A 14522-nucleotide genomic window follows, 5' to 3' on the forward strand; every position below is an offset into this window, starting at 1 on the left:
CTACCCACCATTCTGTCAAACTTTTTGATGCTTTATCATTCATCCACTTCCACATCTTTGGCTTCTCGCCCTCTCACATCACTTCTTGTTTGTTGATCCAACAAATCTATCCCCCAACTTTAGTTTTCTCATGCTTAGATGACAGGCAGTGGGTTGGCTGACTTGCTAATGCATCAGATGAGATGCCCTGCAGTATTTGATGCATTCTGGTGGCAGGCTTGATCCCTCACATAGTTTAAAAACACTACCTAACAATTGGCTACATTTAGTGTTCTTTAATGTCCTGAGTAGGACTTTAAACCACATCCAGTCATGGGGCTCTGGTTTGAATTTTCCAGGGTTTTAAAGAGTGTTGAACTACCTCTTTAGCAACTATTGTTCTCAGGTCTATTCTGATCCAGAGTAGTAGCACCTGTCAGGGTCACAACAATGAGTTAACCCTTTAGCATTTAAACCGGCCATATCCAGCCAAAATATTCTCCCCTGTTTTATGTTCAAATTGGCCAAATCTCGCCTCTCACACCAGCCCTACTATATAATTCTAAAAACGAATAGTTACCTCATCCAAATCTCAAAGCTAAAAGATAAATGCTGGATTAATTTAAAACAATGTGAATAAATAAGCATTACTTTTGATAGAATAATGCAAATACTAAAGGGTTAAAATAACATGTAACCCCCTGAGCCAGGACACATTAAAATTGTGGGATGCAACATGTGGGACGAACTGTTTCAGCAGATGAACTTATTGAGTCAATGGCAGATATCACATCGATGCTGCGCAGGTGAACAGATAACAAACTGTCAGTGGCCAGGATCAACCAGTCCAGTTAGCAAGCAATTGTTACCATCTTTAATCATGGTGTGGGCAGACGAGATATTTCAGTTAGTGAAAGACCAATGTGACTAAAACCTAAACCAGACATTCATGCCACATTATTCAATAAGAATATCTGGCGTGGAAGAGTTGAATTGATTCAGGTAAGTTACCAGACCAGATGGTGGTGATGATGATCGTTAGTGGAATCTACCTATTGCAAGCATTTGGACTAGTTCTCTGGATTGGGGATACCCCCTGTTCTTTCTCCCACTTTCCCACCAGTCTCAGAAGCCCTAGAAAGGGTCATGGATATTGCTGTTTCTCCCCCTAGCTAAACAATAAAACATATAAAAGGTAAAAAATGAATGAGAATTATTAACATTTTTCTTATGAATGTGTGAGGATTTTTAAAAATCAAAGACCGTATATAAGAACAATACCTTTTTCTTTTCTTCAGGTACAGAATGGTGGGTATATCTGACTACTCTGGGTAAATCGGAATACCAGTTAAAAACATTGATTCCAAGCAGAGAGAAGATTCGTTGCAAAGGTGGTAAAATTGCCTTAGTGATGTAGTAGTTGGTATTTAAACGTAAGCTGGAATCACCAAGTACTTCCAATGGTTGACGAACAAGTTGAATCAAGGGTAAGCCGGGTTCTCCACACACAATTATATAGGGAACTCGTTCTCCAGATTGGGGTTCTGCTCGACGATCATGTTGGATCAGTTTCCTGTTGTTTTTTTTTTTTAATAAAAATTAGAATTTTTTTAAAGTATGACAGTAAACAACAAAAAAATATTTTGAAATATATTTTTCAAATATAATTTGTTTTTGCCTTTTTTTTTCCATGCTACAATGGATGGGATGAATGTAATATTGCAGTCTTAAAAAATTTATTTTACAGCTGGATGCCTTTCTTGTTGCTAACTCTTATCTGCTTTTCATGTAAGGGATCTCTTATTTTACTCATCTTCAGAGGCACAAAGCCAGTAACCAATTTGTTGACAATTGAAGAAGACCTGTCCTCCATGGCAAAAGTATTAAGATTGCATTTCTTGGTGAAGAGGATTGGCCTGTTGGAGTCCTGTGCTGGTGCCACGTAAGAAGCACATTCTGGCACCATGTAAAAGTGCTCGTGCCAGTGCCACATTAAAAGCACCCAGTACACACTGTAAAGTGGATGGCATCAGGAAGGGCATCCAGCTTTGGACAAATTGTCCAACCCATGCCAGCATGGAAAACAGACATTAAAAGATGATGATGATGATGAAATGGTCAGAACATCACTACACAGAAGTATTACTTTACCTGTCCCTTTATAAATACTCCTCATATCCTCCTTCCTATCACACTTTAATCTGTTACAGTAACTCCCTACCTTTTGGTCTCTTCCTTCACACAGTTCTTTAATTTCCTCTTTGAGTCTAATTTTGTGATTATAAGAAACATGTATCATCAGTGTCATCACAGACATTGCCTTCAGAATAGGTATCATGAAGCATCTTGTCTGCTGCTATGACAAACCCCATTAATCCATCAGATGGGATAGTACCTTATTTATCAAATGAGAAAGGTCGAATGGTAAAATTGACCTTGGTAAGACTTGAACTCAAAGTGCACAGAGTCAGAGCAAGTACCTCAAAACATCTGGGAGTGAGAACTAAACTGGCACTCCATTGGTTATGATGATGAGCGTTCCAGTTGATCTGATCAATGAGCAGCCTGCTTGTGAAATCAACATGCAAGTGGCTGAGCACTCTACAAACATGTGTAGCCTTAACCCTTTCGTTACAGTATTTATCTTGAGATGCTCTCTGTTTCTTTCAATTACTTTAAATATAACAAAGAATTTAGTAAAATAACTTAGTTATCCTGTTGTGTCTGGGGAGAACACTCACTGGTAAAATTTCCACTTTTTTCTTATTTTTATTTTCCTAAAATTTTCGTTGCGTCTTGCAACCTTTTCAATAGTTTTGATTCTGTCCGTTATTTACACGCAGGAATTTTAGGAAAATAAAAATAAGAAAAATGTGGAAATTTTACCAGTGAGTGTGTTACATTATAAGGCACAAAAAGAAAATGACTCTCCCCAGACACAACAGAATATGCTTCAACACACAAACTCATATAAAGAATCTTGCAAACCAAATCCAAAAACGAAACTTAGTTATCATTCAGCTGGTGTTAGGAACATAAATTGTGACTAAGGTTTGGTGGAAGATTTTAATTCAAAACTTATGAAAACAAGACATTTGTACTGAGAGCCAGAGCCGGTTTCAGCCAGGTTGGTAACAAAAGGGTTAACATAGTTCTCGGGTTTGCTTCCTGAAAAGGGTTGTCTATACACAGTCATTCACTCTGCTAAAAATAGCAGCTAATCTCAAGTTACATCCGTCTTAAAAAAGATTTGATCAAAGACTTTGCAATTAGAAAAAGTAGAAAGCTTTTCAAATATAAAGTGGAAGTAAACAAAAATAAACATTAGTAGGTGTAGGAGTGGCTGTGTGGTAAGAGCTTGCTTATGAACCACATGGTTCCGGGTTCAGTCCCACTGCATGGCATCTTGGGCAAGTGTCTTCTACTATAGCCTTGGGCTGACCAAAGCCTTATGAGTGGATTTGGTAGACGGAAACTGAAAGAAGCCCATCGTATATGTGTATTTACATATATATATATATGTGTGTGTCTGTGTTTGTCCACCCAACATCGCTTGACAACCGATGCTGGTGTGTTTACGTCCCCGTAACTTAGCGGTTCAGCAAAAGAGACCGATAGAATAAGTACTAGGCTTACAAAGAATAAGTCCTGGGGTCGATTTGCTCGACTAAAGGCAGTGCTCCAACATGGCCACAGTCACATGACTGAAACAAGTAAGAGGGTAAAGAGAGTATTGTTTTCCATCTTAGTTATGTTTCATTTCGAAAAATAATTTATTTTACAGCTTATTATTGTTTAATTTTTGAATTACATGTATATGGGGGCACCAAAATCTTTTAATGTAGACCTAGTTGCATATAAAAAAATGGTAAAAGAAGCATAAACTTTCACTTACTTTGCAATTTCCAAGGCTGGAACACAGGCGCCAGGACGATAAGTGTTCATACCACGATATTCTTTAGCAAACACAAAATCCTGTAGATTGACTTTGCCTTCCAGCATTTTGCGACATTGTGTCTGTACATAGTTTTTCACTCGAGACACATCACGTGTGCTGAATAAAATCTTGAGAGAGCGTTCCAAAATCTGAAAGTAGGAAAACAAGTATTTTATTTTTTAAAATACAAAATCCTCCATTAATTTTTTTTTTCATTTCAATTGAAAGACCTTTTGTACCTTCTGATCATTTCGTTTTGCATTTTTTCCCATCAGTAACCCTGCCATCTTCCTCCTTTAACATCTGTTTTCCATGCTGGCATGGGTTAGACAATTTGACAAAAGCTAGTAAGCTGGAGAGCTGTACCAAGTTCCAGTCTGATTTTGATATGGTTTCTATGGCTGGATGCTCTTCCTAACCCTCCAACCACTTTACAATGTGTGCTGGGTACTTTTAATCTAGCACCGGCATGAGTACTTTTATGTGATGCCAGCACAGGGCTATGTGCACTCACATATACCCTCACTGGAAGAAAACAATAATGTCTTTGGTACTAGAATCGTGATGCTTTCCATTTCACAACTGATGAAAGGACCCAGCTTGTGCACATCCGTTTGAGTTGTTCTTTTGTTCTTGTAAATTACCTTGTTGTTTGTCTGAACCACATTTTTCAGAACATACTATGACAATCTTTTACACAGTTTCCATCTGCCAAATTCATTCTTGGTTGACCCGGGACTATTGTAGAAATCACTTAACCAACATGCCATCATGCAGTGGGACTGAACCTGAAACCATGTAATTGTAAAGTTAGCACCTCAACCACCTAACCATGCCCATGTGTATGTGCCAGTAATATTCCTTCACTGTTACATCTGCTTAACCTCTTCCTCTCTGATAACTATACTTGGCCTATGGAATGCTCACTCGGCACAAAGTTCCAATAGCTTGGATATTCTAGAAACAGCTGTTAGTGACTATTCTTGTTTCAGTCATTTAACTGTGGCCATGATGGCACACCACCTTTCAGTCAAAAAAATTGACCCCTGAACTTATTCTTTATAAGCCTACTGCTTACTCTATCAGTTTCTTGTGCTGAACTGCTAAGTTACAGGGATGTAAACACCAACATCAGTTGTCAAGTGATGGTCGTGGGGACAAATACAGACACACACATAAATATATACATATATATCGACAACAGGCTTCTTTCAGTTTCCATCTACAAAATCCACCCACAAGGCTTTAGTTGGCCTGAGGCTATAACAGAAGACACTTACCCAAGGTGCCACACAGTGGGACTGAACCCAGAACCATGTGGTTGGGAAGCAAGCTTGCTTATTGCTACATAGTCACACCTGTATCTATGTATGCCTTTTTCTTATATTTTTTTTATTTATGCGCCCTTTTCAAGCCTAGCCAGGCTCATGGGCCCAGTTTCTGTGGCGTATGTGTTCCCCTCAGCTGGACGGGGCGCCAGTCCATCGCAGTGTTACTCAAGAAACAGGAAGAAAGAGTGAGAGAAAGAGTACAACAGGGGTCGCCACCACCTCCTGCTGGAGCCTCATAGAGCTTTAGCTGTTTTCCCTCAATACACACACACAGCGCCCGGTCTGGGAATCGAAACCGCAATCCCCCGACCGCGAGTCCGCTGCCCTAACCACTGGGCCATTGCGCCTCCACCCTTTTTCTTATATATCTAAATGAAATGTCCTTGGCAAATGGTTTGCCTTTTCATTTCTGTTTTAATTTATATACATGCATACATGTGTGTGTGTGTGTTACTGTCTCTTTTCCTTGACATCATGTGATGGCTGTAAGCAAGTGTCACCGTCATTTCCAATAATCTGTGGAGATATATCTGGTCATAGGAAATGAGGGTTGCTAACAGAAAGTGCATTCAGCCATAGAAGATTCACCTCAACAAATTCTGTCTGCCCATGGCGAACACCGAAAAGTGGACATTAAATAATGACGATGATGAACAATGAAACGCAAGAGTTTAACCCTTTAGTGTTCAGATTATTCTGTAAAATGTTAGGCTTATGTATTCACACCATGTAAAATTAATCTTGCATCATTTCATCGCTTTGAGATTTCAATGATGTGATTGTTTATTTTTAAAATGACACAATAAGATAGCTATGAATGACGATATCTGACTAGTCTGAACATAAAACAGGTAGAATATTTTGGCCGGATAGGGCCAGTTTAAACACTAAAGGGTTAAATTACCTTGGCAGTAGCAGGACATCCATCTCGCCTCACGGTCTCAATTCCTTTGGCATCAAACACTGGTTCCTTCTGGTTAACAGACTCGTACATAAACCCTGAGTACCGCTTTTTAGTTTGCAGTACACATGGTAGATACACCTGAGACAAACAGACAGAAAAAAACCAAACACGGTTTGTATATTTTTAATTGTATTTTGTGAACAAGAACGACATATCAGTTATAGGTTTACTAGTTTCATTGCATCTACAATGGGGAGAATACCTGTTACCTTGGCGAGAGGAGAAATAGCACAATGCATTTTTATTCAAATGCACCAATTTATTGGTGCATTCAGCACTGCGTCCTTCAAAACTTCCATGCTTTCTGAGATTCACCAACACTACACCTGATTTTCTCCCCTCCATACACACACAAGCATGTATCTGACTCATACATTGTTCGCTTTCCAGACATTTGTACATTACTACATATACTCTATACACACTTTCTGACAAGTTGTGGTGCACCTGAGCAATGTATACAATAATTTCATTATCATTATTATTATTATTGTTTTTATTGCCAATATTTTAGATCTTCCTAAGGCGGTGAGCTGGCAGAATTGTTACTGCACCAGGCAAAATGCTTAGTAGCGTTTTGTCCATTTTTATGTTCTGAGTTCAAATGACACTGAGGTGAGCTTTACCTTTTATCCTTTCAAGGTTGATAAAGTAAGAACCAGTCAATCACTGGGGTTGATGTAATTGACTTGTTCTACTCCCTGATGTTGCTGGCCTTGTGGCAAAATTTGAAACAGGTATTTAGATCTTTCATTAATATACATTACTCTTTTACTTGTTTCAGTCATTTGATTGCGGCCATGCTGGAGCACTGCCTTTAGTTGAGCAAATCGACCCCAGGACTTATTCTTTGTAAGCCTAGTACTTATTCTATTGGTTTATTTTGCCGAACCGCTAAGTGATGGGGACATAAACATACCAGCATCGGTTGTCAAGCGATGTTGGGGGGACAAACACAGACACACAAACGTATACACACACACACCACATACATATATATATATATATATATATACACGATGGGCTTCTTTCAGTTTCTGTCTACCAAATCCACTCACAAGGCTTTGGTCGGCTCGAAGCTATAGTTGAAGACACTTACCCAAGGTGCCAAGCAGTGGGACTAAACCCAGAACCATGTGGTTGGTAAGCTAGCTACTTACCACACAGCCACTCCTGCGCCTATATCGGCAAGAAATACACAAACATATACACACACACACAAACACATATATGATGGGCTTCTTTCAATGTCTGTCTACCACATCCACTCACAAGGGTTTTGTCAGCCTAGAAGACACTTGCCCAAGGTACCAGGTACTGAACCTGAAGCCATGTGATTGGGAAGCAAGCTTCTTACCACACAGCCACACCAATGCCTAGGTGATGCTTGTATATTAAAAAGCAGTCTTTTCAGCCAGACATTGACTTACCTTCTCGAATTTCAATTTAACAGGTTTAGGATTGGTCTCTGTTACAACTTGTGCAATGTGTTGGCCCAGTACGATGGCACCTTCTTTACTGTAACCTTTCAACTGGATAAAGATACTGAAAATATGGGAAAAGAAAAATACTATATTGGTTAATTATAGACTAGTTAGATTAAGAATTTATTACTTAATACCAAGTCACTAGCCAAGCTCTGCAAAATCAGCTTGAAGGTGTAGAAGATTTCTATGCACAACATTCAATATATTATGGAAGGAATCAAACCCAATGCTGAACTTTATGGTCTTTTATTTCCAATAAAAACTGTCAAAAATTAATACTTATTTATTCACATTGTTTTGAATTAATCATAGTTTGAGATTTCAAATATGTGACTTTATTTTTAAAGCAACATTGTAGGGTAGATGAGAGAGGCCAGATCTGGCAGGTTTGAACATAAAACAGGTAGAATATTTGGGCTGGTTATGGCCAATTTAAATGCTAATGGGTTAAGATTATTGGTCCCTGTCTGAGGAGTAAAGATGAGTTTGTACTGAGACAGTAAATCTGGTTTGGAATCTTATTCACAGTATTAGATGGAGAGATTAACCAAGCTTTATGTATAACAACCAATGTGTGCAAGACTGGGATAAAATTGGAAAATCTGCCCACCTTCATACTGGTGGGGGTCATTTATTGGGAGTGTCTGAGTTCACTCACAGAAGAAGGAGAATATTAAGTCACCTAGAATTGCTCAGCATTTGTTTCCTAGAGAAGGCGCATGGATCATGAGGTTGTGAGTTCGAATCCTGGACTGGGTGATGTGTTGTGTTCTTGAGCAAGACACTTTATTTCACGTTGCTCCCGTTCACTTAGCTGTAGAAATGAGTTGCGACATCACAGGTGCCAAGCTGTATTGGCCTCTGCCTTTCCCTTGGATAACACTGGTTACGTGGAGAGGAGAAGGTCGGTATGCATGGGCGACTGCTGGTCTCCCATAAACAACCTTGCCCAGACTTGTGCCTAGGAGGGTAACTTTCAAGGTGCAATCCCACGGACAGTCATGACTGAAGGGGGTCTCAATATGTTTCCTACCAAAATCTCACAAAATGAATGATAATGTGAGATTTCAATTAACACTAACTCTCATCAATCAAAAAATTCTGGAAAGGAAATGGGGCAAATATGCTACAGGTTGATGCTAGATGAAACTGCATCATTTTCAAAAGATTCCCTGCCCTATACATTAGTATATATGCTACAATTTGATCTAGGATCAAATTGTCTGTAAACTTCAAAAACTTCTATGGTCCTTGATCAAAATACAGGGTATCCATAAATTACCTTTACAATTTGAAAAATATTAGGGATAACTTATCAGATTGCATGCAACCAATGAAGCCTGTGTGGAAGTGTTCTGATATTTCTAAGAAAACATTGTTTTACACTTTCTTTTCTTTTATCTTTTCCTTGTTTCAAGCATTAGACTGCAGTGTTGGACTGCTGGGGCACTGACCTGAAGAATTTTTAGTCGAATTTATCAACTCCAGTACTTATTTTCTTTTTAAGCTTGGTACTTATTCTGCCAGTCTCCCTTGCCGGACAGCTAGGTTATGGGGACAAAAACACACCAACACCAGTTGTCAAGCAGTGGGGAGGGGAACAAAGACATACACATATAGATATATACAATGGGCTTCTTTCATTCTCCATCAATCAAATCCACTCACAAAGCTTTGGTCAGCCAGAAGCTGTAGGAGAAGATACTTGTCCAAGCAACGCAGTGGGCCTGAACCTAGAGGCATGTGGTTGCGAAGTAAGCTTCTTAGCACAAAGCCACACCTGTGCCTACCTGTGATTTTCAATAAACTCTGCTAACTTATCCATTTTTTCTTTTTTTTTCCAAATTTATAGACATCCTGTCTATATGTTAATTTCAAAGATTTCAAACTGGCCATATTCAGCCCTGTTTTAATCTTCAAACTGGACAGATCCAGCCCCTCACACTTACTCTACAATATTATTCTAAAAATAAACAATCACATCATCAAAATCTCAAAGCTACAAGGTAATGCTTGACTAATTCAAATCAGTGTGAATAAATAATCATTACATTTGACAGAAATCCAAATGCTAAAAGGTTAAGAATAACCTCCTTCTGCCCTTTTACTATTGACGACTGAATCAACAATTTCTATCTCAGCCAAATATACCATGCAGCATGTAAAAATGATTTAAACCAAGCATATCTGGCCATAATAATCTACATGTTTTATCTTCAAACTGGCCAGATCCAGCCTCTCACACTTGTCCTACAATATTATTCTAAAAATAAACAATCACATCATCAAAATCTCAAAGCTACAAGATAATGCTTGACTAATTCAAATCAGTGTGAATAAATAATCATTACATTTGACGGAAAAATCTGAATGCTAAAGGGTTAAAAATGCTCCCAGAACGATCACATAAACCGATCACCCAGTGTACGTGTGCAGTTATGAGGTGGCGTTTCTTCTACTTCTCACTTAGACAAACCGGCAATGGAGCACACATAACAACGCGCGCTCGAATCCGGGGGTAAGACGACGATGATAACTGCAAAGTCGTTCGCCACCGCAAACACTTCTTCGCCCCACCCGACCAGCGTGATCAACGAACGGCAGATAACGCCACCGTCACCACCTCCGCCGCTTGATCGCGCTTAAGTTCGCCGTCTTTCGCACCTTACCTCCTTCCGCCTTGAAGGGGCGGATCGTGTCATTCGCGAGAACAGACTCAATAGATCACAGTGTGGTAGCTGCTCTACTAAGCACGTCACTCCGAACGGCAAGTCAGGTCGTCTGCAAGCGATCCCTTTCATCTCGATCACTTCGAACGAGTCGGGGCGGGCCGCGTAGACGATGACAATCACAGAAAGATCACAGAATCAGCTGTCATTAACTTACCTGTCTGTATCTCCATATATCACCTTTGCTCCCCAACCAGGTGTATCTTCAATCAGTTTTATTGCTCTTTCCAGTGTCTCTCGAGCCTTTCGTACAATGCTGTCTGCCACCTATGTTAAAAATGGAAAGGTTAGGTTTAATGGTGAGTGACTACACAAAGTGTGGGTTGTCATTGCAGTAGAGCTAACAGAAAGATGGCATTTATTGGCTTCAGACAGAAATTGAATTAAGCACTGCAAGCCAACAGTATCAGCTGAGGTGGGGCCATCTTAACAGCTTTATAGGCCCTGGAGTAAATCAGTACACTGGGTCCTATAGTACTTTTTATTGACAAGACACAATATACATAATCAGAATTGAGCCCCTAGACTAGTCAGTCCTTGGGCAGCTTCCCTGTATGCACATGTCTTAAGATGGCCCTGAGCTGAGGTATTGAACAACTTCAGCAATCATGATAGCCTTTAAGAGTAATACAAGCAAACTCTTAGAACTCTTACTCAGAAACACAAACCAATGATGGTTGTAAGATTCGAACTTATGACCATGTGGTCTGCAGTCCAGTACTTTACCGCTACAGCCATTGTACCTTGTAGGCTATTAAAAAAAAACGAGGATGGGATGGAATGAAGAATGTCCGCATTTCACAGTCTTAAAACTTGTTTACAATAATCACAGTAGAAAATATAAAGAAATAGTGACTACTTACCTCAATACAGGGCATTCTTCCAGAGAAATTGGCCCCTGTATAACCATAGGTAACATTGGCAATCAGCTTTAGCCCCAGCTGTCGGGCATGCAACAATTTCAGCAGATTCTGATGATTAAAGAAAAGAAATATGAGAAAAAAGAAGAAAAAAACACCCCCACCAGCTATGTGGTTAAGATGTTTGTTTCACAACCACATGGTTTCAGGTTCAATCCCTACAGTTTCACCATTGTTTCAGGTTGACCAACGTCTTCTGGATGAAATCAACACCATCTTTGTCTCTCTCTCTTTTCCCAGCTCCACACCAATCACTCCAACCCAGTCTTGTATAATGTCAGCATTCATGTATCTCCTCTACAGCAAGAAACCTGTTCTGGCCCCTTCCTTCATACTCTAACCTTTAACCTCCAAACATAAAACTACTTCTCTCTCTACTGTAGTCACAATCAGTTGAAGGGGATCTTAGTCTTGTGGGCTGCATGGTGAAGGTACATAGCTTAGTGGTTAGGGCATTCAGCTCATGATTGTAAGGTCATGAGTTTGATTCCCAGTGGTGCATTGTGTCCTTGGGCAAGACACTTTATCTCACATTGCTCCAGTCCACTCAGTTGGCAAAAATGTGTAGTACCTATTTCAAAGGGCCAGCCTTGTCACACTGTGTATTGAGATAAGTAGTTACTATTTCTCTGTAAACTGTGCCAAAGTAAATACTGGAGCATGATGTAGTCCTTTGACCCCTCCATTGGGGCCAACCAGACTGTGTAACCCAGTGCTACTCAAAGTGGTGGTTCATGGACCGGTTCTGGTCTGTGAGCCATCAGCTGCCGGTATGCGGTGAGTTTCCAGAAAAGAAACAAACATTATAAAATGCTTATGTAATATTGTATTATTTGTTTACAAAATAAATATATTAAAAAATAATATCAATTTTTATTATATTCATTATATATATATTGTTTCTGGTACAAATTAATATTACTAAGAAATATTACCAGTCCCTGACATATTGGGGGAAAAAAAAACTGCCAGTACACCACATCAGATAGTTTGCAAAGCACTGGTCTAACCTATGCCAGCATGTTAAGGCAGCGAGCTAGTAGAAACATTAGCACGCCGGGTGAAATGCTTAGCAGTATTTCATCTGCTGTTACGTTATGAGTTCAAATTCCGCCGAGGTCGACTTTGCCTTTCATCCTTCCGGGGTTGATAAATTAAGTACCAGTTATGCACTGGATTCAATGTAATCGACTTAATCCGTTTGTCTGTCCTTGTTTGTCCCTTCTGTGTTTAGCCCCTTGTGGGTAGTAAAGAAATAAGCATGGAAGATGGCTGTTGAAAGATGATGATAATGAGGGAGACTGTAAGGCAACCTGATTTCTTCTCTGTTGTATATGTACATGTGGTGTATGTATGTATATTTGGTACCAGTGGAAAATGACAGACAAGTAGGAGGCTTGGAGTCTTGCTGTGGCCAATTCCACTTCAATACTGTAGAAAACAAGTCATGAGTATGAATCCAGTTGTCAAATGATTTACACAGAAAATGATTTTATGATATAAAGAATATTTAAAAAAATTTTTTCAAATGAAAGAAGCAACTGAACAATGATAACTTACTTTGTCATCACAATTCTTCATTGATTTTTTGACCATCAAACGAGTATTCAAAATTTCTTCTACCATGCTAGAAAAACCACAAAGAAAAATATGTATTATATAGGTGCAGGCGTGGTTGTGTGGTAAGAAGCTTGCTTCCCAACCACATGGTTCTCGGTTCAGTCCCACTACGTGGCACCTTGGTCAAGTATCGTCTACTATAGTCTCAGGCTGACCAAAACCTTGTGAGTGGATTTGGGTGACAGAAGCCCGTCGTAGATATATATGTCTGTATATGTATATATTTATATGTGTGTGTTTTTGGGTCTCTGTTTGTCCCCCAACCATTGTTTGACAACCAGTGTTTACAACCCCATAACTTAGCAGTTTGGCAGAAGAGACCAATAGAATAAGTACTAGGCTTACAAAGAATAAACCTTGGGGTTGATTTCTACAACTAAAATCCCTTTAAGGTGGTGCTCCAGCATGGCCACAGTCAAGTGACTGAAACAAGGAACAAAGCAATAATAGAACATTATTGTCTGAGAATCAAATCTCCCCACCCCTTATTTAATCCTTCAGCACTCAGATTACTCTGTCAAATGTAATGCTTATTCATTCACATTGCTTTGAATTAATCATGCAATAATTATCTAACAGCTTTAAGATTTCATTGATGTGGTTGTTTACTTTTAGAAAGGTAGGTGAGAGAGGCTTGATCTAGGCTGGTTTCGACATAAACCAGGTAGAATATTTGGACTGGATATGACTTGTTTGAATGTTAAAGGGTTAAAATATTTTGTTTTATGATATAAATAACAATTTTTCTGTTCTTCCAGCAACACAACACTTAAAAAAAACTTTTTGAAAACTAATCCTCTCCCAATTATAAGATGATAAACTTTTGCTTTTAAAATATCAACTTTAAATAACAAAGATAAATCATATTCACTAAATCCTGCAGGAAGTCTGTGCATAAAGGTTTCTTCCTCCATTTCAAATCAGTTGGTGCTAAGTCTTTGAATGTCAGCACAAAAAAGCAAATGACCATCGTTTTATATTCACTTTCAAATGGTGATATGGACTGGATGAATTGCCATGATCCAAACTATTTCTTATTGGAAGCCCCTCCTCTCATGAACTGGCGTTTGTGTTAATCTTGGCTTGGTTTCTTCAGTGGATGTACTTCTTATTGCAAACCACTCTACAGAGTGTACAGGGTACATTATATAATAACACCAGCACTGGAGGAGTTGTCATGTCCTTGACAAGACCAAAAATGGTCCTCTCCACCCAATCCTTTATAGAGTGTACAGGAGGCACTTTATTGTGGCACTAACACCAGAGAAGTTGATAAGTTCTTGGATCTCTATTGCAACACTGAATATTCAGTAGTTTGATCAACTGAACTATCAGCTCAATGAACAGCTGAGCACTCAGAGACACACCTGTCCTTGTTTCAATTCTTAAGCTTGGCACATTATGTGGTAAGAGTGAACTTTTAAATTATAAGTGCAATCTATTCTACAGGATTCCATATAGTTTCTGTCAATAGAATTTCACTTATAAAGCTTGGGTTGACCAAGAAACAGTTAAAGACACCTGACCAGAATTCTACACAATGTGATTAAGAACT

General features: G+C 39.1%; 2 protein-coding genes across 3 annotated transcripts in view; one reads left to right on the plus strand and one right to left on the minus strand.

The window, feature by feature from the left end:
* The window catches only part of LOC115223814 (SET domain-containing protein 4-like), a 35036-nt gene extending 33390 nt beyond the window's left edge, over positions 1-1646 (plus strand). For both annotated transcript variants that reach the window (XM_036512714.1, XM_029794484.2), the window contains exon 10: positions 1278-1646. The gene's annotated coding sequence lies outside the window, so the exon portion shown is untranslated. The remainder of the gene's footprint in view (positions 1-1277) is intronic.
* Positions 1-14522, minus strand: part of LOC115223813 — a 201092-nt gene that overhangs the window by 3448 nt on the left and 183122 nt on the right. Inside the window, exons 28-34 of the mRNA XM_029794483.2 lie at positions 12908-12974; positions 11291-11398; positions 10585-10694; positions 7642-7756; positions 6152-6289; positions 3875-4065; positions 1261-1552 (exon numbers count right to left, since the gene is read on the minus strand). Coding sequence (XP_029650343.2) covers positions 1261-1552; positions 3875-4065; positions 6152-6289; positions 7642-7756; positions 10585-10694; positions 11291-11398; positions 12908-12974 — 1021 coding nt within the window. The remainder of the gene's footprint in view (positions 1-1260; positions 1553-3874; positions 4066-6151; positions 6290-7641; positions 7757-10584; positions 10695-11290; positions 11399-12907; positions 12975-14522) is intronic.

Source organism: Octopus sinensis, linkage group LG24 (genome assembly GCF_006345805.1).
Source record: "Octopus sinensis linkage group LG24, ASM634580v1, whole genome shotgun sequence".
Lineage (NCBI taxonomy): Eukaryota > Metazoa > Mollusca > Cephalopoda > Octopoda > Octopodidae > Octopus > Octopus sinensis.